Source organism: Molossus molossus, unplaced genomic scaffold (genome assembly GCF_014108415.1).
Source record: "Molossus molossus isolate mMolMol1 unplaced genomic scaffold, mMolMol1.p scaffold_m16_p_5, whole genome shotgun sequence".
Lineage (NCBI taxonomy): Eukaryota > Metazoa > Chordata > Mammalia > Chiroptera > Molossidae > Molossus > Molossus molossus.
The window spans coordinates 54,536,681-54,563,784 of record NW_023425388.1 but is presented as its reverse complement, the minus strand read 5'-3'; the positions used below and the strand labels follow the sequence as shown (position 1 = coordinate 54,563,784).

The 27,104-nt window shown below is 38.2% G+C and overlaps 1 protein-coding gene and 1 pseudogene across 2 annotated transcripts in view; one reads left to right on the top strand and one right to left on the bottom strand.

The window, feature by feature from the left end:
- Nucleotides 1-3,888: 3,888 nt before the first annotated feature.
- Nucleotides 3,889-27,104, bottom strand: part of LOC118617067 (interleukin 1 receptor accessory protein) — a 148,253-nt gene continuing 125,037 nt past the window's right edge. The window contains exons 9-11 of one of the 2 annotated variants that reach the window (XM_036242589.1): nucleotides 18,860-19,009; nucleotides 17,216-17,359; nucleotides 3,889-4,607 (exon numbers count right to left, since the gene is read on the bottom strand). In XM_036242589.1, coding sequence (XP_036098482.1) covers nucleotides 3,889-4,607; nucleotides 17,216-17,359; nucleotides 18,860-19,009 — 1,013 coding nt within the window. Of the gene's footprint in view, nucleotides 4,608-13,127; nucleotides 14,703-17,215; nucleotides 17,360-18,859; nucleotides 19,010-27,104 lie in introns of those variants that run through there. The other variant, XM_036242590.1, reaches the window with a different exon arrangement.
- On the top strand, nucleotides 22,940-24,246 carry LOC118617554 (annotated as a pseudogene).

Sequence of the window (27,104 nt, the reverse complement as noted above, 5' to 3'; positions counted from 1 at the left end):
TAATGGAATACATTTTAAGTAGCCTTAAACCAGACTCTAATAAAGCCTTTCTCCTCTTATAATGTGAATATTAATATAAAAAACATAAGGAAGAGTTTGAAAGACTTCTCAGAGGTAGTATTTTAATCCAATGGAATACCTTATCTAAATTATCAATGGCATAGTATTAAAATGCAGACTCCTAGACAATCCCCAGTGCCTAATAAATCAGCCCCTTTGGGGAAGGGGTTTGCCCTGGGCTCTTCATTGTAAGATGCCCCCAAATGATTCTTAGACACATAAAAGTTTGAAACCATTGCCACAGGAATTGCTTGTCTTTCTGTGCATATTTTTATGATTAGTTCAATTGATTATTCATGAATTTTGCATGAACATTAGTTCAGGAACATTAGTTTTATCAACTCTTCACACTGGAAGTGGCTATGTTACTAGAGTTTTTACTAGTTATAAGAGGTGATACTGAAACTCACAGTGTAAATCACAGCGGCTGAAAGATTAAATTTGGTGTTCAAGGTAAATGGTAAATATATTTTTTATTTTCCTTTAATACAAATACAAATTATTTTTGAGGGGATAAAAATTTTAGCATAATCATGGAGCCCAGAGGACACACACACACAAAATGAGTCTACTTTAAAATTTCTTAAACAAGTATTATATACTAAATAAATTGAATTATATAAAATCCTAATATGACAGGGCCAGATGACACCTCAGACAATTGATATGACATTTTGTGTGTGGGTTTACTTTAACTGCCATTTTGATTTGAATGCATAATAGCTCAGATTAAGTAGTTCTAATTAGGTGGCTTTGTAATAGAAATACTTCCACTTGAATCTTACAGGAATAATTCTGGAATTGGCACTGGGTGAGGTGTAATATGCCTAGATTAGAGGCTCAACCCTATCATTAATTGGTTGAGTGTCATTAGAAAAATCACTTAACTTGAATAATAGTTTCCTGTTCTGTACTGCTTTTGTTCATTTTGTTAGATTAAAAATATAGTGATATATATAAAATAAATTTCCTATCCATAACTGACTGTACAAAGGTAAGTTTATGCAGCCATGAAAGGGATTTTACTCTGGGTATATTACTGCCAATGCTTATTGAGCAATTACAATGTTCCAGGTACGGGGCTAAACACTTACGTGCATTTTATTTTTTAATGCCCACAAAACCCAGTAAGTTTACTAATGCTATCTTTATTTTAGTTAGCAGGAAATTGAGGTCTTGATAGGCTACTGTCAAACAGGAGAGAAGCAGAACTCACAGTCTTCTCTACTTGACTTAAAACTCATGCTCCTAAATAGGTAATATTTCTATGTAAATAATACCAATTTAACTTACAATCTCATTTCAATTATGAATATACATGACCCATGAGGAAATTTTATTTATTATTGCCATTTGTCTCACTGAAATATATGGCACTGAATATTCTCTTCAATTGTAGAATGCTGGGTCGGGAACTAGCAACATGATCTCCTAACCTTTCTTTATGCAATAAAAGTATGATTGATTATCTTTCTGAACCCTGTATAGTCAATGCCAAAAAGCATGGCCTTTTACTGCTTGCACTATACTTATATCGAGAACACCACAATTATCTCACTACTTGTTCATAATAAGAGCTCATGTTTCATTTTCATACTTCTGCCAAAAGTCCTTTCATTTGCTTTTCTTCACTAAAAAATAATCCAGGAATAAAACTGATTATGGGGGAAAACATTCTCTTCCTTCTTAGGATATGGAGTGACTTTCATTACCCACTATTAGCAAATTTGAGGAGAAACTACTGTCTTCCAAGCGAAGATCCTTGCACGTAAATGAAGGATGAATTAATCTCTTCAAGAAAGAATGGGACATGAAACACAGGTTGTGCTCAGTCATTTCCTGTTGGATATTTAGGTAGGGTGGCTTGCCATTTCTCTTTAGGAGGCCACAGTCCGTCACCTTTACTCTGGAGGATCTTTCTTATTTCATCTTTTTCTTTTAACAGAAAAAGGACCCAACAGTTTCTTGTTTCAACAGAAAAAGATTCTGCTTTTCTCTCCAAGAGAAGTAGTGGGAGAAAGCTTCTGATTTCTTTCTCCACCCCTTATTCACTGTAAGAGACTGGGAGAGGCTGACCTTCATTGGGCCATAACTCACTAGCAGCCTAGACTAATATATTGACTGCTCATGTCTGGGATGGTCTTTACCTGTTTTTATTCTGTTTCTGTTCAGGAGGAGGAGATTGTACTTCAAATTTTTTTTGCAGGAAACCCACCAGATAGGAAACCTCTACAGAGTAAATGGAAGGCACACTATTTTCCAGCTTTTTCTCCCCTGATGAGCATTAGGTCACGGCCGCCCTATTCTGAGGGCTCAGATGTTTGCAGTTAGAAAGGGAATAAACACCTCCCATTATTTTCTTCTCTTCTTCGGTCTCAGTATTGCCAGGGACACTTCAATCTGCATTTGGATTTACGTTCATTGGGTGAATATTGTAGTTTTGAAATGATGAACTAGTGGCTCTCAGGCTGAATATGTGTTTATGTATTTTGGTTGGTTCTTTGCTTTCTTGCTTTTTCCTTTTTATTTTAAGCCATTGCACAATTGAGAGATTACAGAAAAATCTGAATTTTTAGATTCTTCTTAAAAACTGAACTGTCTGACAATGAAGTGGCAAATCAATGATAAAGTAAAGATGGAGCTTAGGAGAGGCCACTCCCTTTAAAAAGAAATAAATACTCTTCAATTACTTACAGATCCAATCATCTCTATTATCTCCCTGACTGAGAGATCAAATGCCATGTGCCTCCCATGACTGTGCTAAAATGTTGAGCGTGAGGAAGTACATAACTGTACCTATGTCCCTATATATGTGGCCCTGCATGGAGAGCACGTATATTATGTTTATATTTGGCCTCCTTTTTCTTTGTACTACCTTCTGATTCTTGTAGACACTTAAGTTGATGATCCCTTCTCAGAATCCTGAATGGGAAGAAGGGATTCATACACAAAACTCTACACTAAACCCCTAACAATAATGAATTTTTCTGCTTTCGGTTCTAAAAATATAAGAAGATTTTTGCGTAAACTTCTACTTTATTTGAAACATTTTCTTGCTTTCCTTTGGTCCTTTTTCAGATATCTACTAATATACATGAGAAAGAAACTAAAGAGGCATCTCAGCTTTTCTAACACCTAAACCAAATCTTGATTTCCTAAAATGGAAAACTATTCGGATATGAAATAAAAAAACCATAAAAAGTAGAGAAGAGAGAGGGGAGGGTAAAAATGTGTTAGTACAAATGAAATCACATAAAAATATAACTTTATTGATGCTAACAACTTTAGGCAGTTTAGAGAACACTAGTTTACAGTGAGACAGAACACCATGTATCCCTGTGTGGGTGTGTTTGGTTCTCCCAGGGAAAATGCGCTGCAGATTTTCTGTTGAGTTTAGTCCTACAGCTTCCACTAGAATAAACTCATTCCCATAATGTTCCTTGGGATATATATATACCCTGTGTCATGGCCCAAGTACTTCTGACTGACTCATAATATGAGGTTGATCAACAAACTCAAAGAAACATTGAAATCCCTCGCTCAGTTTTAAACCATTGGGAAAGATAGAGGATCAGACTTTAGGTGACTTGCACATACTGACCTTCTAGGGGCCAAGAAGAGTGTGCTCTTCTGAGGCCATTAGAGGCAATAATTCTGGATGCAGGTTCTTCAGGTCTTTTGTCTCCTAGAAATAAATAGTTTTTAAAAATCAATAAAGGGGGACACAATCTGCTAGTCCATTAGATGATAAAAATGTCAATTATTCTCATAGGTTCATGACACAAAGAGGGCTGCTAGAGACAGCAGCTACCACCCACCACATAGTAATTATAGGATATAAAAGTCATTGTTATTAGATAAATCCGTGAAATGGTGAAGAGCAAGGGCTGAGATCTGGGGAACAGGGGTTTCCAATCTGGTACCATTTTGTATCCATTGAGTTTCTGACTCTTGGGGAACAGGCTTACAGAGGTGTGTCTCCCACTGGGGCTGTGTATGGATCTCTGCCCGGCTCTTGCTCCTAAGGTGACTCTCTCCTTCACAGTAGGTGACACAGCAGCGACAGGCTGCAGAAGGCTTCCCTCTGTGTTTGGACATTGTGTCTGAGGCTGGCGAGGCACCTGCACCCCTCCCTGAGCTCTGGAGTTCTGGGGGCTCTTTCAAACGACTTCTCCTCCTTTGAACATGGTCCAGACTGATGTCAGACTGAGAAGAACAGCTCTCATTCCAGCCAGAGCTGGCACTCAGACTTCTCAGGGGAAGAGCCAGCCGCAATGCCTTCCAGAATTTAGAACCAGAATGTTTGGATTTTTCTCCCTTCCAGCTCACAAAAGACACAGACTCCTTCAGCTGCAGGATGCCTGGGTGTGGATGCTCAAGGGGACGGTACTCAACCACAATGAGCTTGGTGGCAATGGAGTTCTGGCACATGACACCCAGTTTAAATTCCAGCATGCTGATGCTCTTTTCTGTCACATAGTCTGGGCTCAGGACAACAATCATCCTTCGGCTCCTCTGAATGAAGTCAAAAACTGCTTCCACTGTATCTACAGGAAAATGGAAAGATAGGTAATGCCTAGTGAAAACTTATATAATTTTCAGCTCAGTATTGTCTTTCTTACAAAGGACAGGCAATGAATGAACCTTCAAAGAAGATAAATTAACCACCTCTGAAATTAGTAGCAAATTTCAGCTTTGTTTGTAAATTATTTCTTGGTTTGAAATATTCTTTCCTATCACTACTAGTAGTGGTACTAGATCGACATCCTTCAATATTTGCAATATTTTACAACCACTATGATCTCGTATTTTCTTCTTATCTCTAGATTAAATAACTTCAAGATTTTTATCTTATTACCCATATGGCATTGTATCAAGTCTCTTTCCTACTTCTATCATTTTCCTATGTATGATATTCAGTTTATATATGTGTTTTTTAAGAGTAGTATTCTGAACAGGCCTAAAAATGCTCCAGACATAGTCTGATCAGCAAAGAGCAATGGGGAATTAGCATCCAAGATCCACACAGTTACATTTCTTGACATTTAAAATTTGTGGATATAACATCAGAGAGTTCATAGTATTGACCTTGTTGTCAGCCCAATTTTTTTTCGTGTGTGTGTGTGTGTGTGTGTGTGCGCGCGCGTGTGAAGATACGGTTTAACAATAAATTAATGGGGCAACAACATTGACAATAGGTAAGAATCGGTCAGTTAACTAAGACTTCTGGCAAAGTACTCAATTCTCAGTTACTGAGGTGGATTTGGAGAGATCCCAATGGGAATGTTCTTGAAATATATGTAGTGCTTAACTCACTATTAAATTTAAGAGGTTACACAATGTTATTTTCTGTTGGAAAAGAATTCCAAATGTATAAGTCGCAGCCATTAACAACTCTGAAAGAGATGTTACAAACACACCATGAGGTTGAGTACCCATGCTTTTGGGGTCCGGGGGGAAATAGTAACCGAAAGGCTGATGAGCCTATGAAGCAAAGCTAAAAGTATACAGTGAAATTGACCATTATGAATTTGACAAGAATGAAGGAGCTATGTGCCTTACCAGCGTAGTTCTTTCCAATTAGTAAATTTAACACAATTTTGAAGGGAAATTAGAAGAAGAATTTTTAACTGGTTTTGTTAAGAGAGCAGAGTGTATTAGGGAATTCTTATTTTAATCTACCTGGCCAGTGTGGCTCAGTGGATTGGAGCATCGTCCCATACACTGAAATGTTGTGTGTTTGAGGGTTTGTTCCCTGGTTGTGGAGTTTACTGGAGGCAACTGATCGATGTCGCTCTCTCTCTCTCTCTTTCCCTTCCCCTCTCTCTAAAATAATTAATGAACGTGTCCTCGGGTGAGGATTTAAAAAAAAGAGAGAGCCCTGGCCGGTTTGGCTCAGCGGTTAGAGCGTCGGCCTGTGGTCCGGAGAGACCCGGGTTCGGTTCCCGCTAGGGGCACGTACTTCGGTTGCAGTTTGTCCCTGGCCCTGGTTGGTCGTGCGGGTGGCAGCCACTCGATGTGTCCCTTCATGTCGATGTTTCTCTCTCTCTCTCCCTCCCACTCTATCTGTACAAAAAATGGAAAAATATCCTCGGGTGAGGATAAAAAAAAAAAAAAAAAAGAGAGAAATCTAAATTTTCACGTATTTTCAAAGCCTGTGTGCATGCATGTTTTATCAACTTCTTTGTTCTATCCAGTCCTGCTCAGATGCAGCTGCCTTTTATACTCCTGTGAATGTGAGAGCAGAAGGCCACTGCTTCTCCTGTTTCATGATAAATACAACACACCTTAAAAACAACATGGATGGTTTTTCATTACAAGGGACTTGTGCACTCAAATTGTGTGTGTGTGTGTGTGTGTGTGTTTCACTTCAAAATAGCCACTGCGGATACAGCTATTGAAAACAAAATAGTAACTTAGATCCTCTAAAAAAGAGAGCGTCTGTGGCTTTAAAACAAGTATTAATGTTTTACCTTGAAAGTTCCAGACTTTGAGGAGTGAATGTAGGAGAGGCTTCTCAGGTGGGGTTGGGCTGTCTATAACTAGGGGTCTTCATAAAGTTCTTTGAAAAAAGCTGTATTCTTTATGGCATATTTTAATGTCTTACACATTGTCAAAACTTCATATCTGAAGATGCAAATTATGATGATTTTAACATTGAGGATTATGTGGAGAGAGAGTCCTAATTTAGGTTTTTCTTGTGTTTGGCTCAAAAAAGTGAGGCGTGGCTATAGAAAAATGAGACCATATTTTTTGTGTGATATTGAGTTGGTTTTCAACTCACATCTCTGGTCTAAAAGTCTTCAAGGCAGAATACTCCTGCCTTTAAAATTCATAGCAGGTGAGACTTCCGGTCAAGATGGCGGTGAAGGTAAACATGGTATCGCCCCCTCCCACAACCACATCAAATTTATAATTAAACTACAGAACAACCATCATTCAGACCACCTACCATCAAGCAGAATGGAAGTCCTACAACTACAGAATTAAAGAAGCCACATGGAGACTGGTAGGAGGGGCAGAGGCGGAGGGGCTGGTCCCACACCCACGTGTGGCGGATAAAATCAGGAAGGAGGATACCTTGCTGGGAAGGTCCTCCCTGAGGAGTGAGGGGTCCCCATCCCACCACAGGCACCCAGCTCAGGTTTCCAGTGCCAGGAGGAGAAGTCCCCATCACTTCTGTCTGTAAAAACCAGCAGGATTTGAGGCTGAGTAAGGGGGTGGCTGAGGCTGCGGGAGCCCCAGGCAGCTCCTGTTAAAGGGCCAGAACACGGACTTATTAGGACTTACTCCCTCTAGGCTCCAGTGTGGGGGAGGCCACTTGAAAGGCACAGAAGACATATGGGGAAGGACTGAATTGTTTGGCATTGGGGAAAGATCTGTAGGGCAGCTTTCTCCCAGACAGTTGTGCTGGCGGAGGCCGGTGTTCCTTTAGTGAGCACTTTCCCCCCTGGACCAGTAGGCAGCCACCATATCATCTGGGATTCCACAACCTGGCTCACACTGTTTGCCCTGCCTTGGTGATTGCGAAGCCCCGCTCCACCCAACTTTCAGACCCATCCAAGCTGTTTCCAGGGGTTTACCCTAGGATTGGCCTGTCTTAGCTCCTGTTTTAGATTTTCCTAAATTCTCTCAAAAAAGCAGCATCTAGCCCTGGCCGGTTTGGCTCAGTGGTTAGAGTGCCAGCCCATGGGGTACTGCGAGAGGCAACCAATTGATGCATCTCTTACACATTGATGTTTCTTTCTGTCTCTCTCTCCCCATCCCTCCCACTCTATCTGAAGATAAATGGAAAAGTATCCTCAGGTGAGGATTAAAAAAATAACATCTGGTCTCAGCGAGCCCCATACCTCTCACTAAGTAACCCCAGGCCTGGCACTTAGACCTGCCACTCTTGGTTCACAACTTGGTTTTGCCTGGGTACCTCCAAGCCCAGCACAAAAAGCAGCCATCTGCAGACTGTTTTATGGCTTATGCCTGGTGGTCCTGGATATAACACAGGCAGTGGCTGGCCTTGTCCCAGAGCTAGCAAACCAAGTGGACAGCTTCAGACCACGACCCAACCACCTCCACAAGTGACACACTCACTGAGTGAATTCAGTGGATACCAGAGCACTGCTGAAGTAAGTCTTGCTCTGTGTGGTGGGCCCCTGCACAGCTGCTCCTCCAAGGTAGTCAGAGGTCAGTGGTCAGTGCACATAGCCAGTCCTTGCAGCTGATCAGCCTGAGTAAATCTCTCCCATTGACATGCCAACAGTAATCAAGTCTCAATAACAACAGAAGGGTGTACAGTCCACATGAGGGGTGCACCTCGAGGGTCCAACTAGGGTATTCAGGGAGCCTGTGCCACTGGATCCTACAGGACACCTACTACAATAGGCCACCCTACAAAACCTAGGAGATTTAGCAACTATACCTAATACATAGAAACAAACATAGGGAGGCAGCCAAAATGAGGAGACAAAGAAACATGTATCAAATGAAAGAACAGAACTAAACTCCAGGAAAAGAACTAAATGAAATAGAAATAAGCAATCTAACAGATACAGAGTTCAAAACACTGACATAAGAATGCTCAATGAACTTAGTGAGGGCCTCAAGAGCATAAAAAAGAACCAGTCAGAAATAAAGGATGCAGTCAGAAATGAAGGGGGTACTAACTGAAATAAGGAATAATTTATAGTAGAGTAGGCAAAGCCAAGAAGCAAACCATCAATTTAGAATATAAGAAAGCAAAAACACCCAACCAGAACAGCAAAAACAAAAAAGAATCCAAAAAAAATGAGGATAGTATAAGAAGCCCCTGGGACAACTTCAAGCGTACCAACATTCATATCATGGGGGTGCCAGAAGCAGAAGACAGAGAATAAGAAATTGAAAACCTATTTGAAAAAATAATGACAGAAAACTTCCCTAACATGATGAAGGAAACAGACATACAAGTCCAGGTAGCACAGAGCGTTTCAAACAAGAAGAACCCAAAGAGGCCCACACCAAGACACATCATACTCAAAATGCAAAAGGTTAAAGACAGAGAATCATAAAGGCAGCAAGAGAAAAGCAGTTAGTTACCTACAAGGGAGCTCCCATAAGTTTCTTTGATTTCTCGAAAGAAACTTTGCAAGCCAGAAGGAAGTGGCAAGAAATATTCAAAGTTATGAAAAGCAAGGACCTACAACCAAAATTACTCTATCTTGCAAAGCTATCATTTAGAATTGATGGGCATATAAAGAGTTTCCCAGAAAAGAGAAAGCTAAAGGAATTCATCACCACCAAAACAGTATTATATGAAATGCTGAAGGGTTTTCTTGAAGAAAAAGAAGATAAAAATATGAAAAATAAAATGGCAATTAATACATATCTATCAACAGTTGAATCTACAAAACAAATGAACAAGCAGAACAGAAACAGACTCATAGATGCAGATAACTTTTTGTTGGTTGCCAGATGGGAGGGGTGTTGCAGGAACCGGTGAAAAAGTTGAAGGGATTAAGAAGTTAAAATTGGTTGTTAGACTGACAAACCTTAAAGGGGAGGGGCGTGGTAAGAGATAAACCAAAGAACTGATATGCATATATGCATAACCAATGGACACAGACAATAGTCTGGGAAAGGTAGGAGCGGTCGGGAGAGGGGGGGAAGTGGGTCAATAGGGAGAAAAGAAGGGACATCGGTAATACATTCAATAATAAAGATACGTTTAAAAATAAATAAATAAAACAAAATAACAACAAAAATTAATAGCATCTCTGAGAATTCCCTATAATTAAACTAGGGATGCAATTTTGTTCTTTGTCTAGGTTATTGGTGTATGAAAGAGCAGTACGCCTTTCTCTTTCTTTCTCTCTCTCTTGCTCTCTCTCTCTCTCTCAATCTTTCTCACTCTCTTAAAATTTTAAGTGAATTTTTAAAAAATAGGGGGAGGGCACCTAATTTGGAAGAGAGACCTGAATTCAAACTTAGTTTCTCTAGTTATCTCTATTTTTATCTTAATATCTTTAAGTATGAATTTATCCATCTATAAAATACATATAATGAGAGCAAATTTTAGGGTTATTAAAAAATTAGATATGCCTAAATGTAGATGCCTAGCAAACACAATATTAAAATAAATAATGGACTAATGTTGACAAAATCTGAATCAATTTCTATGGTAAATTTTAAGAATTACCATAATATGTGAATTTATAAAAGAGTAATACGTTTTAAAAATTCTGTCTATTCAGTTTCAAATGCATGTGGATAAAAAATATTACTGAAACACTTAATTTCCTCGTCCATTGCTAACAATTCTTCACATCCCTTTGGTAGAAACAGAGAAATAAGACAATAATTGTTGGCTATGTCTCTTCTATTGTACTGTGACTTAACTTGTGTCAAAGACCTAGTGACATCAGTGAATGAAGAAAGTACTTGACCATTTTAAAAAGGTGAGTAATAGCCAGGTAACCACAATGACCAAACGACTGATATTGAAACTGTTGTTCTTGAAACTAAATAGTCATCACTGTATTCTAGAAGGTCTTTTACTGTGTACAAGGTAAGAAGAAACTGCAGGCTCAGCACCACTTACCCAACGTAAAAAACCCATATACAAAATCTTCATATAAGACTCATCAAATCTCTGCTTGTACAGGTCTAGTAATGGGAGCCTAATATTTCCAAAAGTAGTGAAATACATTATTGTTCAACTCTGCTTTGAAGTTATTCCTTAATTGAGTAGAAATCTGTTTCTATATAATCCCCATCCACTGATCCTAAGTCTACTCTTTGGAGATAGCCTTGCCAGTAAAAAAAAAAAAAATCCTTCAGTAGGAAAATTTTTACTAATCTAATGAGTTTAGTAATAGGAATTCAATAAATATTCTTAGACTAAGTGAACAGAAAAAAAAATTTAAGCAAGAAAGCTTCCCTGTCATTATGTACTTAATATTATTAACTCAAAAAAAAATACATTTTCATATATTTATCTAGTCTATTTGAAATGTGTGATATAAATGCATTTTTAATTCATTCATGCAAATTGTCATCTATTGACTAAAAGCAGGGTATTAACTAATTGATTTTATTCCAAAGCAACTGCCTTGGGGTTGCATTAAAGCCTATGAAAGGTTAGAAATTCTTGTAAGGTACCCAAGTTCCAAGTTGAACAAAAAGAAACAGATTGTCTTTGCTTTAAAAGAATCTCTCTCTCTCCTTCTCTGCCTCTCTCTTCCTGTCTCTCTGAACACACACACACACACCCCTGGAATACTAGAACAATCCATTTTATTTAAGTGTCTTTTACTCACATGTAAAGAAAATGTTCTTGAGATGAAGTTCCCATTTTTCTCAGAAAGAGAAACCTAACTAATATAACTTAAAACATTTTTACATGTATCATTCTTTTTAATCTCATTTCTTACTCCCAAACAAAAAAATAAAGACATAAAACACATGCACAAAATAAAATTCAAAGTTGAAAATAAATGGTTTATTTTAAAATAAACAAATTTACAAATCAAATGAAAAATGGAAAATACAAAAGTTTATGAATAAAATAAAAAATATAATCTTAAAATATTAAAACCTATGAAAAGAAAATGGATAATTAACAAGTGGAGTGATGTTTTGTTCCCCAATACAATGGAATGCTTGTTTATTAGAATCCTAGGGAATCATCTAAGTTACAATACAGAAGAGAATTAAACAAATTTTATACGATTGTGTAATTATACACTCTGTATATCATAGTTCTTTGTTAATGTGGGTGCAGAAGGTATTTATATTGTATATCTCAAACTGCTACATTTTCTTTTAAACTTTAGATATTTTTTTAACATGAAAATAATTTCTTCCTACTGTCTAAATTATGTTTCTTTGTTTCTCTCAAATATGATGTATTAGACATCTTCTGGGACATAAACAAAAAATATTGAAAAAAATTCTTAGAATGAGACATACCACGTAAATTTGAGATGCTTTAGATTTTAGCATTTGGAAAAGTTCAGTACCAATGAAAAGAATATAAATAGGGAAAAAAATGTCAGGAAGTTTCTAGGGTCACCCAACGGCATTTGGGATAAATATGGAATTCAAAGGTGCACACAGAATGCAGTATTGGCAAGAGAATGGACCCTTGGTGATGGGTCTGCCCTCTTTACCTGAAACTTGTGCAAGAATTTGATATGCAAAGCTCATCTGGAGTCAGGACTCCTCTGGTCCTGTGAGTGAAGGATTATTAGGAGGAGTCATTGTGGTTTGTAACAAGCAAAAGCATTAAAAAGGCTAAAAAAAATTTAGATCCGAGAATGACTTCTCGAACAGTTTCATAGTCAAGAATTCATGATTTTATTCAATTTAAAATGATCAATAACTCTTCTATAAAGAAATGATTTATTATGTACTTGAATACTGCTGAAGGACTTTTAAATGTAAGAGAGAGTTTTTTAGAATTGCTTAACACATTCATATCACTGGATAAAGATTTCCTTAAATTATGAATTATGGTGTTTCATGGGGTACTCAGGCTCATTTATAGGCATTTTATTTTTCCTTTTATTACACAACAGTCCAAATAGAGATTTAGTTCTCCAGTAGTTGAGCACTGAGATTCACATAGCTTAATTGTTAGGTGTGTGTACCAAAAACATAGTAGATGATCAACTAATGCCAGAGGGCTGGCCGCTGCTCAGCAGTGGCCATGGCAGCTCTGTGCACACAGAGGCGCTGCACCCAGACCAAGTGTAGCAGGAGTCAGTTATTCATACTAATTTAGGAAAGGCAAGAAGTGACAACAGCTACCACTCTGTGATCTGTCAATTCACAAATAATATGTAGAAAACACTGGCACAAACGCGTCACAGTAAAAACATAATTTAAAGACTGGACAAGCGTTCCAGTTACTTGTAATATTATGCTAGTGACTTTTTAAATTTATATGCATGTATATATACATCCAAATATAATTCATGTATGTATATATAGACATATATAATTCATGTGTATCTCTATGCATATATAATTTTTGTGTGTGTATATATATATACACACATACACACACACATATATATACACACACACACGTATGTAGATATTTATCACTCTGTAAACTCTGGACTTAGTTTTCACTTTTCCAAGTCTTAAGAACAATGAAGTTTTACTAAAAACAAACTAAAACAAGTTACATCGACAGTGACCTCTCAGCTGACTTGTTTGGAGTGAGTGCATTAACTGTAGCAGTGAGCAAAACAGGGAAAATACTAGGGGTTCTATTAATTCTCTTAGAACATTAATGTTGAACGCAACTGAGTCTAACTTCCATGCTTTACACTGGGGAGCCAGAAACAAGTGAGAGCAAATCACGGTCCCCATATTCACATTAGTAAGGCTGAGCATAAAAGACAAATGGCCAAACACCTGCTCTGCCCTTTTCTCACAAGCCAGAAAATGCCCTAAAAGCATTTTGCCGTTATTTCACTCCATTAGCACCATGAGGAGAAGCTTCCTCTCAGACTGAACCAAGTGTGGAGCCACCTGGAAATTCTGAGGGACTGATACCAGCAAGTTAGAGTAGACAGGGAAAACAGAATGATAAATATGGACTGACCTACAGATACTCAGAAGTTTACTGTAATAAGACAATTCCATTTTTTGAGTTGACACATATGACATCAATTACCTGAGATAGAGGGCACAGGGTATACAGTAGAGAAAATGCAGGCAAGTCCTTTAAACCTATTGTAAGGGACATTTCCAGTAACACCGTTCTGCATCGTCTAAGTGAGTGTCAGTTTTGCTGTGACGGTGTGTTGTACAGTAGGAGGAGCAAAGGAGCTCATTATCCTCAGCTACACTAAATATATACCCTGGTTATCTTTTTAACAGATGGGTAATAATAAAAGAAAAAAAAAACTATACTGAGACACTCATAATGACCCTGCCAACAGATGACCTCTCTTTAAGGGGTCTTTCAATCCATAGCCAAAGGCAGAGAAGGGACATGTAAGAACAGAGAAAGAAGATGCAGAAGACAAGCTTTGCATCAAACAACACTTTGCCTGCAAAGAACGTAGTGACATTGGACACTGGTGACAGACTGGTGGCACAATCATTCTAAATCTTAGTATTGCCTGAGGAAACACAACCAGTCACACAGTCACCCCGAATTTATCCCTAGGGGGAGGCTTCCATAGCACTCTTTTCTGTCCATGAAACAATAAATTGGGTATCAAGAAGGGGGAACTCTTTCTTCCCGGGGTATCCTTGGATCTGTTTACCCCTTTCATGTCCCTGTCACACATTTTTCAAGGATGAATAGGAGAGCCCCTGCTCCCCACTTCTAGACCACCTGGAACTTTTCTTCACTGGCATGGCCACCTGCAGCTGCTTCCAGAACCTGCCCTGTGGATACTTGGATTTCTCCCCTTTCCATTTAATGACCGTGAGCACCGTCTTAGCCTTCTTCAGCTCTTTCACTTTCGTCTCCTTTACAGCTTTGTACTGTACTAAAATGACGTTGATGTTTCCCCGAGAGGCCATGTTTTCTAGGCCAGCCTTGAGCTCCAGGAGGGCTTGGGTTCCCTGGAGCACGTAGTTGGGGCTTAGGACAACCAGCAGGCGTCTGCTTTTCTGAATGAAGCTCAAGGTCTCATCTGTGACAACTGGGAAAGAAAACACCATGGGGATTAGTGTTGGCCGAGAAGTCCCCCAAAAGGCATGGGGTCTGAGGAGCAAGTGTTGTGAACATAGGGTATCAGCCTGAGAGCTGAGGTGAAACTTTTGAATAAGAACACTTTGAACAAATTAATCCTTAGATCCTTCCACACTGTCCACCAAATACTACTCTCCTCAGGAAGAATAGAAACTATATGCACGTATTCCAACCCCAGAATCATTCCACACAGGACTGAAGCCAAAATGTGCTTCCATGACATTGGTCTTATAAGAATTATTTGGGACATTAAGGAATAGAAGGGTTGCACTGAAATAAATTTTTTCAAACCATGTGACATGGTGTAGCCCATGCAAAGCAGCTCCTGAGCCATTGCTCCCCACAGATACTCATGTATCAACTCCCTAGGGCCAGTGAGCATCCAATAATAAATACATTAGAGAATCCAAATCATAGAAATTCATTTTTTACAAACACAACAGCAAGAGCAAGAATCTTCTTTTTTTTTTTTTTTTAAAGTCCCTTTATGGGTGCCAGACATCTCACAACTAGAAGAATGTCATTGGAATAGGAACTTAAAAAAACATCTAGCCAACTTAATGGTATTTTGGCTGGCATCACATTCTCAGCTCAGCTTTCTATTCTGCTCTCTGCTCAGGAGACTAAATTAATCCCTGGATCTTTTTGCTTAAACTCCTATCATTACGATGAAGCCATGTGTTTCGGCAGCTGCTGGCTGATCTGTCTGCCTTCACTACCAGGCAAATGCTTTCTTCAGGTCAGAAAAGAAGGAAGAGCAAGAAAATGGAAATGCACCTTAATTTTATTCTGTTGTCAAGGGCTTTGATTAGTTCCTGTCACTAGATTCTTGGGAATAATCCATCTCGAGTTTGCTTATCAAGGACTGTCTAATCCTGTACCTGGGGTTCAGATAGGAGCCGACTCCAAGGAATTCACTAGTGTTGTGGAAAGCTATTTCATGGTTTACCATACTTTCCTAAACTGTCATTTTGCTCCTTAATCTTAGATAAAGAGGCAGTGGAGGGAAACTTGCAATTAAAATAGCATGTGTAGCCTGGAGGAGAATCCAGGAATAAGTAACTGTCTACTCCAAGCAGTGTTGTAGTACCACATGTAAGCATGGAAAGAGACCCAGAGGTAAAGAGGAACCAGAAAGAACAGCAGGGAAAACACAAAAGATGACAAGGATCAATCATCAAAGCAGGATTCAAGAGTAATTATGTAGAATTTGAATTCTTCAAAGAACGATCAACTCTTATTGAAGGGTCCTACACTGATATACTGAAAATCTTTATATTTTTTTACACCATAGATAAATATTTGTTGAATAGTTAAATAAATAAACAAATAGATGAATAAATGATTTAGGATTTTAAGTCTAAAAATGAGTGGAATTTATCCTTTAACTATATAATCAAGCCATCATTTCCTGGCAAAATGATACTGAAGGAGACACCCACTGCAGAACACAAGCAAGATGGGTGATGATGGGGAGATAAGTGATCCAACTAATTCAACATGAGGATAAACAAGTCTAGTCTGAATTAGACTTAGATTGAAGCTATTCACAATTATCCATATAACATTTTTAAAAAATAAGTGATTAGTGATTAATGTAAACAGTATTGTAAAGGAAGAAAATTTGTTGTGCTGAAGGTTAGAGACATCACATGCATTTTAACAGTACAAAGATTAACAGTTGGTTTAGGAATGCTATTATGTATTTATAAAACAGACTCAAATGGGCCATCACCTTGTATGTTACTGGGTGGATTTGAAAATTAGAGATGTACTTTTATGTTAAAACATGCAGCAATTCAAGCTTCTTTCTTTTTAACCTACTAGAATACACTAGACTTTGTAAAATTTTAAACTATATCTGAAACATGTAAGCTGATGAAAAGGAAGAGACTGACTCAAGGGAAAAGAGAATTTGAGTAGCACTGATTTGCTAGAAAATAAGCAAGGAACAGAAAATTAGCAAATACCATAGGGAAATATTCTAATTATTATCATTGTGCAATATACAAAAAAAATTCCATGCACAATCTTCTGCAACTAATTTTTAGTAAAATTGAGTAAACCTCAGTCTTTATAAAAATGTTTTGTTTCAGCTATCTCTGAAGAAAAAATTATGGGCAAATTACTGCAGATTCGTTAAATCTTCTAAGAAATCTAAATGTGAGCAAAAAGGATGGTTAAAGCTATGGCATTTTATAAAGCTCTAATCCACTGTGCATCCAAAATTTTCTGAAATCAAGTTTTTAAAGCATATAAGAGAAACTATGTTATACCATAAACTGCACTTGAGTAGTCTACATCTTACAATGAAGTTATATTCCTAGAGAGTCTCTATTACACGACATAATTGGACATTAAATGTCCAAAGATGCTGTGCTGTTATTCTCATCCATACTCCACAGCTAAAGATCCCTTTTGCCTTTCAGAGTGAGTGTCTCTTGGACTCATCTGAATACCTACTTCCCCCAGGCAGACTGTCTCTGTCAAAGATACACAGCTTGTATCCAAATTCATTCTCCAAAACTCCACGGAGGGTCAGTAATACAAATTCTTCTTCTTCAGCATTCCTTGCATAGGATACATAAATATCATATTCTTTCCCATCTAGAATAAAGAACACAGAACAAAGAAAAATTTGGAAAGTTTCTCAATGGTATTGCCTATTTTTCTTAAATACACTTTTGACAATTAGGCGGTCTCATTTTTTACATGTATGCATTATCTGACAGATTCCAGTGTGATTTCCCATGTGTGACAAGTCTCCAGGCAAAATGACTATTTTAAGGTGTAATTGCAAATTTTATCTGATGTGTCTTCTGCTCTCATCTCACCGAGTTCAGTTTCTATGGTGGACACTCAGTGAGGTTTGTTTCATTCAACTGTGAATTAATAGAATCAGGAAGCCAATAGTCAATCATAGGTGCTGGCAATTAATACATGACAGAAAATTTCTGCTGTCCTCTTATGTCACTCACGCATAAATTAGAATTATAAATTGACCAACCTTTTGGAAATGGTCTAATTTATATCTGAAAATAACTATAATTAAAATATATTTAGACTCAATACACCAATCTTTTCCAAAGTTGCCTGATTATAAAAATCACCTCTCATTAGAAACGTAGCTTCTGTGTCTCCCACAAACCTACTGGAGGAGAATTTTTATGGGCCAGGTCTAAGAATCTGGATATGTAAATGTTCTGTTCTTGTCACCAGGAAATTACACGCTAGAACAGCGCATGAACAACTTAGAAATATTGTTAAAATACAGATTTTAATTCAGAATAAGGGTTTGGCTTTAGATTCTGCTATGAATTAGTCCCCAGGTGAGTGTGAGGCTTCTGATGCATGGCGGACCCTGAGCACAGAGCGTGGCCCTGCACTGTCCGGGACAGCAGCCACAACCACAAGTGGCTACTGAGCACGTGGCATGCAGCTGGTCTGAACTGAGATACACTGTGGGTATAAGATTCAATACATACTAAAGTCTGAAGATTTTTAATACCAAAAAATAAGACCAAAATATTGCTATTAACAATATTATAAGCTAAATGTTAATCTTTCGTATATATTAAGTTAAAAAATATATTATTAAAATTTTCACTTTCCTTTTACTTTTCCTAATGTAACAACTGAAAAAATTTAAATTAAATTTGTGGCTTAAATTATATTTCTTTAAAAGAAATTTTTTTTCTTTTATGGATTTCAGAGAGAGAGGGAAAGTGAGAGGGAGAGAGAGATAGAAATATCGAGGAGAGAGAACTTTGATTGGCCACCTCCTGCATGTCCCCGACTGGGGATCGGGCCCACAACCTGGGCATATGTCCTGACCCGGAATCAAACCGGAGACCTCCTGCTGCCTGGGTTGATGCTCAACCACTGAGCCACAGCAGCCGGACGAATTATATTTCTATTAGGACAGTGCCAATCTAGACTATATCCCATATTGAAAAATAGTAACATGCATTCGAAAGATTTTCAGTGGTAAGGGCTGAAACAAAAGGTAGCCTGATTAAATGTTCCAGTAAATCTGGATTTTATCGAGCCAACATCTTTTCTAAAGATGGCAGTAGAAAAGATTTACATCAAACTCCCATTACTCACCTAAAATGGTTTCGTCTGTTCCAAAATGAGCTCGGTAAAATAGGACCATCTCCAGCCAGTAAACATGGTAAACAACAATGAGAATCACCACGAGCAGCACAGTGACTCCAAAACCACAGGCCAGTTCCACCGTGTATCTTGGAGCTATCACTGGAGGAAACAAAGAAACAATTGATGTCCACGTGGTGATCAGAGTGACCCATCATCCTGCAAACAGCTGGATAAGCCAAGCAGCTGGGCCATGTACACGCTTTGTGAGTGTGAACCAGCAGAGATAATATGGTAGGGGTTAGGCACTATGTTTTAATGCTAGATATGCAATATTTATCTTTTTGTTTCCAGTAACTGGCATAGAAGGCATTTTTAACATTCAGATGATTCTAACAGACTGAGGATCTTTAAATTAAAACAGAGTCTTAGCATTGAGAAGGATTTAGAAGGTTATCTAATTCAACTTACAATCTGATACCTGACTCTCCTAAAAAAATATTTTTGAAAAGTATAATTCCATCCTCTGTTTTTCCTTCTCTTGGGATAGAATCCTTATTACTACCCAGATCGGCACATGATATTGGTAGAGTTTTAATTGTTGAAGCAGTTAAATGGAGCAAAATCTTAATGCGTTTCCTTCTATTAGTCTTAATTTTGTTCTCTTGTCTAAAGCCATATGGAAGAAATTTAATTCCCTCTCCTTTATATTTGGAACTAGGCCTCGACAATTTTATTTTCACTGGGCAGAAACAGAGGTTATCCACCAAATGCTCAGTGTATGTGATTTTGAAAGTTATCTCTTAAGTCTATATTTCTAGGATACACAGTCCAAAGTCTGACTTGCAATATCCAGGTATGGGTAGATTTTAGTATATTGCAATTTGTGTACAAGCTTACTTTACCGCTTTCTCTCAGTTCCACTAAAATATATATTTATAGTCTTCTAGGTAGAGTATATATCCTCATGTATCCTACACCTAGAACACCTAGGATCTGAATGAGCATTTCCAGCTACAACTGTGTACACTTCTAGGATATTTTAAAAAATCTAATATTATACTGTGTACCAGCAACTTTACTTGGCTACTTTATTAGCTTGTGATAATGAAGCTTAAGAGTTTGAAGAAGAAAAAGAATATTTGCTGGATCAGAAGCAGGAGTGGCTTGAATTATGTATTAGTTCATTTGACAATTACCAGTTGACTTTTATTAGAAGTTGGGGCTACAATGGCAGATAAGAAAGAGAGGGTCTCTGCCCTCTTTGGGATAATATTCTAATGCAGAAAAATAAATAAATATATAGGAAAGTTAATTTTAGATAGTGATCAGTGCAATGAAAGAAATAAGCCAGGGTAACATGATAGAGGTGACTGAGGGGTGAGGTGGGGCACGAGAGGTCTGTTAAGTAGGGTGGTGAGATTAGGCATCTTTGAGCACCTGACATTGTGTGTCTGCTGAGACAAGGTATATGACAAATTTTGTGTTGTGTCATACAATTTTGTTTACAGCTGGAATTATTGAGGCTCCCTGACACCAAATTCCAGCCATCTTTGCACAACACTACAGTGAAGTTCAATTATTGGTTGTATACTAGTGGATAATTCCCTTTAAAAATAGGTATCTCTCCTAAAGGGAAACGGTAAGCAGCCCAGAGCTCAGTCTGAAGTTCTCTAAGGAAAGGGCAAATCATAGCTTTGAGTTCATTATCCTAAACTCAGGCTATTAACCCTGGGATTCAGCAATGCAGATTTTTATCAAGTACTTTTGTACTTGTTCCGTGAATAATGGGGCCTTTAAAATAAGAAAACTCCATTATAAATGCCAGGTGCTATATCAGTGCAGTTGTGGAGAATTTACTAAGTTCAATTTGGGTAGCTGGCATAAAAATTGCTGTGTCCTTGGTATTTCTGAGTACATGTTATGTTAACAGTGCACTGGGGTAATTCCCACTGTCATCTTTATTATTTGCTCAGTTATTTTGGCTCCCTCTGGGTAGACATTTTATAATGGGGTTGAGGGGGGGTGGTCAGTGGATGCACTTACCTGAAATGCATTTAAAAAATATCAATAGATATTGGCCCTGGCTGGGTACCTCAGTTGGTTAGAGCATCCTCCAGCTATGCCAAGGTTGTAGGTTCAATCCTGGGTCAGGGCCCATACAAGAATCAACCACTTAATGCATAAATAAGTGGAACAACAAATTGATCTCGCTATCTCTCATCAATCAATCAATAAAAAACATCAATAGATATTTTGCTTTAATGAGTACAAGATCAATTACCCTCATACATTTTCCTCTGCCATGTTCATTGTATTACTGCCTATTTCTAGTGGGACTTTTAAATTTTGTGTTGTGTCATACAATTACATGTGTTATATTTACAGATTGTATTTAGTGGGATCATTTGATGATATCAGGAAATTCTTACTGCTATTTAACTAACTGAACTCTTAAGATAAATAATTCATAAGCCTAAATTACTGAGTGCCTTAAATCATATACAGAAAGTATTCTAACAAAGCTTTCACATAAAGCTTTGCTGGCTTTATGTGGACCCTCAGCTCACATTTTGTCTGCCCCAGCTGTAACATCCGATGCTGTGGCATAAAGATTTTAATCTGATGCAACCCCAGACCAAAGGGTTTCCAATCATGAAGGGGTGATGCTATTTTATCATATTGGACTCCTAAACAGCCTGTGTCTGTGATCTCACTGATAATCTGTTTCAGGCTGTAGCCAAATTTAGCCACTTTTTCTGCTGGCTTCAAGGCCCACATTTGCAGCTAACCACCCTTGATGAAACCAGTCCAATACCATAACTCTAGTCTTTTATCCTGTTTCAAGTTATGCGTCTACACGCTTGCTTCTCCTTGGAAACTCAAGTTGTTCTCATCATCTCCATTACTGCAGTTGGGGCCTTGCTGTCCATTGAGTCTCCCAACCAAAATGCCAGTTGCTTGGACCTCCAAGTGTCCCCTCCCTATTCTTTCCTAAATTGCTGGGACTTCTGAACAATTTTTGGAGCTTCAGTGATGAACTTTTTCCTGAATTACAAAGAAAATGCTTTACTTGATTGACAGTAACCCAGAAGCCTATGACTGAATTGACCTGCAAATTTGTCTGCTGTCATAATGTGTTAAAACTTGCACATCTTGGATCTCTTCTTGCCTTGGAGGAGTATTTGATACTGGAGCAGCCTTCTCTCTGTGATATCTGAAATAACTGCTCCTGCAGAGTGAGACCTGCTAGGGAAAGGTCACACAAAGGGTGAGCCCCATAATCGCCCTGGCGAGTTGCCTGAAGGCACTTTTGGGACTGCAGCGTGGCACAGAAAGGGGAATCCAAAAGTACGTTAGTCACACTGAGCTGAGGAGGCAGGAAGTAGAGCTCAGGATTGTTGAACATACGGGCCTGGGTCCTGAAGACAAGAAAACTGTGAAGAGACAAAGCTTTAGGAATCTGCAAGCGTTTGGAAAAATACAAAGCTTTGCCTGTTGTGGTAACACCTTCACAAGGTCAAGCAACGAATAGCTACCAGTGAAGGAAAACTGAGCAAGGAAGAAACAATTATTAGAGAGCTGGGGACTGAACAGTTCCAGGAGTACATGCAGGGCTGGGAGGCATTGGAGTTAAGACTACTCAGGGTGAAGGAGCTTAGCTTAAGCATTAAGTAGAAACGCAAGATGGGCTAATGTCTCAAAAATAGGTCCAAGTCTGCCTTATAGAAAAGGCTATTTCAGACCTACTCTAGCAATGATAAGGTGCTTCAAAAAAAATAAGCAAGCTGTTATGTAAGTAAATTAACTAACTACTAGAACAAAACTTAACACACAGAATTCAGACACTTAATAATGTAATAACCATAATGTCCAACATAGATTTAAAAAGATTAGGCAGAAAAAAAGGCAAAAAAAAAAAGAGACCCCAATACAAATAGAACCAGAATTAACAAATGCGATGGAATTAGCAGATAAATGCTTTATGAGCATTAGAACAATAGTGGTCACCGTGCACAGAGGGAGTGCTAGGAGCCTCCCCACCCCTCCCGTAACACTAGACCCCAAGATCCCCTGGCTTGACTGCTCACTATGGTCAACAAAGCAACAGCCTTTGATGGCACAGTGAAAGAACAGGTGATAAACAAAATGAACAAAATATGGAAAAAGAACCCTTTCTTTATGATCTGGTGATGACCATGCCTGGAGTGGAGCAGCCTAACTGCACAGTGGCTTCTCATGTAACCAGACCAGGAGTGAACGATTTCAGCATTCATCCACTTGTCCTGGGGACACACATGTGGGATGAGCAAACCAACTTGTGATAGCCAGTGCGCAGCTCCCTAACAATGATGTTCAGTTTGATGCTTCACACAACAGTGAGAAAGCAGAATTTGGAGTTTTTGGCTCTGTTAGTGAAAAAAATAGAAGTAGAAATCAAGATTGACCATGAAGGAGAAGTAAAAGAGCACATTATATGCCCCGGAACCCTTGCATCATTGCAACAAAGACTCCATCCAGTGATGTTCTTGTTGCTGACAATACAAAGCACCCTTCAAAATCAGATCCTTCTGCAGAGTGCAACCCAGACATGTGTCTCTGTGGATATCAGAAGAAGGTCTATGGGCTTTCTTGAAACCCAAATCTCAGTGGGCACTTACTTAGTGCTTTAGATGACCACACCATTGCCTTTGGGACATCAGTGCTGTACCAAAGGAAGAGAACGTTGTGATGCGAAGACCATCTTTACCGGGCGTGCAGCAGCAGCAGATGTTTCCTGGCATCTGCTCCATGAGTTTCTTGGTCAGTTGCTGATGATCAGAAACTTATGATCTGGGATACTCGTTCAAACAATGCTTACAGACCAAGCCACTCAGGTGGTGCTCTCAATGCTGAAGTGAACTGCCTTTCTTTCAGTCCTTATAGTGAGTTCATTCTTGCCACAGGGTCAATTGATAAGACTGTTGTTGCCTTGTGGGATCTGAGAAATCTAAAACTTAAGTTGCATTCCTTTGAATCACATGAGGATGAAATATTCCAGGTTCAGTGGTCACCTGACAATGAGATTATTTTGGCTTCCAAAGGTACTGATCACAGACTGAATGTCTGGGATTTAAGCAAAATTAGAAATGAACATTCCAAAGATGAAGAAGATGGGACACTGGATTTGTTTATTCATGGTGGTCACACTGCTAAGATATCTGATTTCTCCTGGAATCCCAGTGAACCTTGGGTGACTGTTCTGTGTCAGAAGACAAATCATGCAAGTGTAGCAAAGGGCAGAGGACATTTATAATGGTGAAGACCCTGAAGAAATTGTGGACCCAAAGGACAGGGGTCTTAGGTATGTCTGCACTTCTTGTGATTTTGGACTCCCCTTTTTTCCTTCTCCACCCTGAGACTGAAGTAACACTGGTTTTGAGACACAGACTTTGTACAGCTATCCCTCCATAATAGGTACCATCAACAATACTATTAGCCCAAACCAAGGACGTTTTCTAAATATTAACTGAGGAACTTGATTCAGCAAAGCCACAGACTTGCATTTAAATTTTCTTCAGGAACTTTTAGTGACAGAGATCTAAAGTAGCCAAAGAAAGGGGAATATTGTGTGTGGTTATTTGATTTTTCTTCTTATGCTATATCCCCAAGTTTTTCAGACTCACTTATGTAAAGGCCAGAAGTAAGGAATAGAGCCAATGAGGTAGGTGTCTTAGTCATGAAGTATAAGTACTGCAAGGTGTCATTTTTATTTAGGAATTAGGGGAGATTTGAGTCATATAAGTTCCTATTTTAAAATCTTCACACCTGCCCTGGCCAGTTTGGCTCAGCAGTTGGCCCACCTCATGGACTAAAAGGTCGCAGGTTTGATTCCTGGTCAAGGGCACATACCTGGGTTGCAGGTTCGATCTCCGGCCCCAGTGGGGATCATGCAGGAGGCAACCAATATATGTGTCTTTCTCACATTGTTGCTTCTCTCTCTCTCTCTACCCCTCCTCCCTCCCTCCCTTCCAGTCTATTTAAAAGACAATGGAAAAATATCCTCAGGTGAGGATTAATGATCAATCAATCAATCAATCAATCAAATCTTCACACCTGACTTCCTGGGATGCACATTTTCCTATGTAGACCAGTTTTCACTCAGTTCTTAAGTCAGAACTACATATTCCTTTTCCCACGTATTTTTGCTTATTAGTGTATTTCTTGAGCTATTTTCACATTACTTATTTTTAAATTTTTTATTTTTTTTTTTTGGTAAAATTTTTTTTTCTTTTAAAAACTTTGGGACCACCAAGTTATAAAACTGTATGTTTTTACCTGACCGGTAGACTGTCCAATTAACTTGAGGACTGAATTGATGAGTTTTTGTTTTGTTTTGTTTTGTTACTTTCAGAATTAAGTCCTTGACTACAGTTTGATACCATCTCTGTTTGGCTGACCTGTTTTACCAGCAGGCCTGCTGTGCCTCATGACTAGCCGGGTTAGTGATCATAATGGAATAAACTGCTGAGTGAAAAGGGTAAAGAGAAAGTGATTTTTGAGCCATTTCCATCATCATGAAAGTTCTATTGAACAATGTTGCTCTGGAGATTCCTATTTTATAAAAATGCAGTTTTATATAAAGTTTTTGATACAATTAAATAAATAGATAAATGAAAATAAAATGAGTATTATAAATATGCTTGTTGATTATTTTAACAAGCCTATGAGCATTACAAGAGAAAATAGGAAATATAAATATAGATATTTTGATACAGAAATAGAAATTTAGCCCTGGCCGGTTTGGCTCAGCAGTTTGAGCATCAACATGTGGACCAAAGAATCATGGGTTCGATTCTGGTCAAGGGCATGTACCTTGGTTGTGTTTCGTCCCCGGCCCTGCTCAGGGTGGTGCAGGAAGCAGCCACTCAATGTGTCTCTCTCTCCTTCTCTCCCACTCTATCTGAAGATAGATAGAAAAATATCCTCAGGTGAGGATTAAAAAAAGAGAGAAAGAAATGGAAATCTAAAAACTAAAAAATACAATTTTCAAATTTAAAATGCTTCAGATTAGACACCAGAAAAGAAATGATCAGTGAATACTATAAACTATCCTAAATGAAATACAGAGGGGGAAAAGGGATGAAATAAAAATAATGAGAACTGCAGTGACCTGTGGGACAATAGCAAGTGTGAGTGTTCTGTCCTAAATTCAATTGCAGTGCTAGAAGGAAAGGAAAGAATAAAGGAAATAAAAGAATGAGCAAAGCATATTTGAAGAGATAATGGCTTAATTTTTCTTAAATTAAATTTAAAAAATAAACTCACAAACCCAAGAAGTATAAAAAATCCGAAATAAGATGTATACAAATAAAAACACCTCAAAGCGTATCATAATGTAATTTTGAAAATCAATGAAGAATAGAAAATCTGTTCTAGTGGATGCACTTGTCACTTCACATTCCTGATGCCATTCATACTAACCCACCCAGAGCACGCCCTTCTGTGAAAGGGGAGCCACTCAACTAGCTCTAGTGGATAGACTTCTGCATCACTCCTAGATTCAACATCATTTTAATTGATTGCATTGATCTTATCCACCTGACAATAGTTATTAATTTATGTCAGCCTCCATAATTGTTTCTCAAAACACGTGCCTCTGAAGACAGGTCCCATGCTTAGGAAAATGTTCCATACTTAGGAAATCTAGAGTCAAATATATTTGAAAAATTCTGCCTCTGCAAATATTCACACCGATTGTTAATATGCTAAAGTTGCTAAGAGGCCCTGAACTAAAGTAATTTGATTTTGTTTAACTTAGACTTTAATCACACATACTTGAGTACACACACCTTTGTCAAATAACACCTATGAAAATCTTGTGGAAATAATAAGAACAGCTAACATTTATTACACATTTAACATAAATGTATATATGTCAGTAACTGTGTTGAGTATTTTAAAACAACCTTATGAGGTAGTGGTATTCTTTTGTCTACTTTAAATATAAAGAAAGTGAGGCTCAGAGAGGTTAAGTGTTTTTTCCAAGGTCACAGAGTTGAGATGCAAAAAACCAGGTTGAACATAGGCCATCTGAGTCTAGAGTCTTAGTAGTGTTCTTAGGAAGAAACTTTAGGAAACACTGTCTTATAACATGTGGTTGAGCATATTCTCTTTACATTGACTTCTGAGGAACAGAGGCAATTAACTACTCAGAACCAATCTACTAAAACTTAAGAGGCATGTACACTTTTGGCCTTTGTTCTTTACTTTCTAA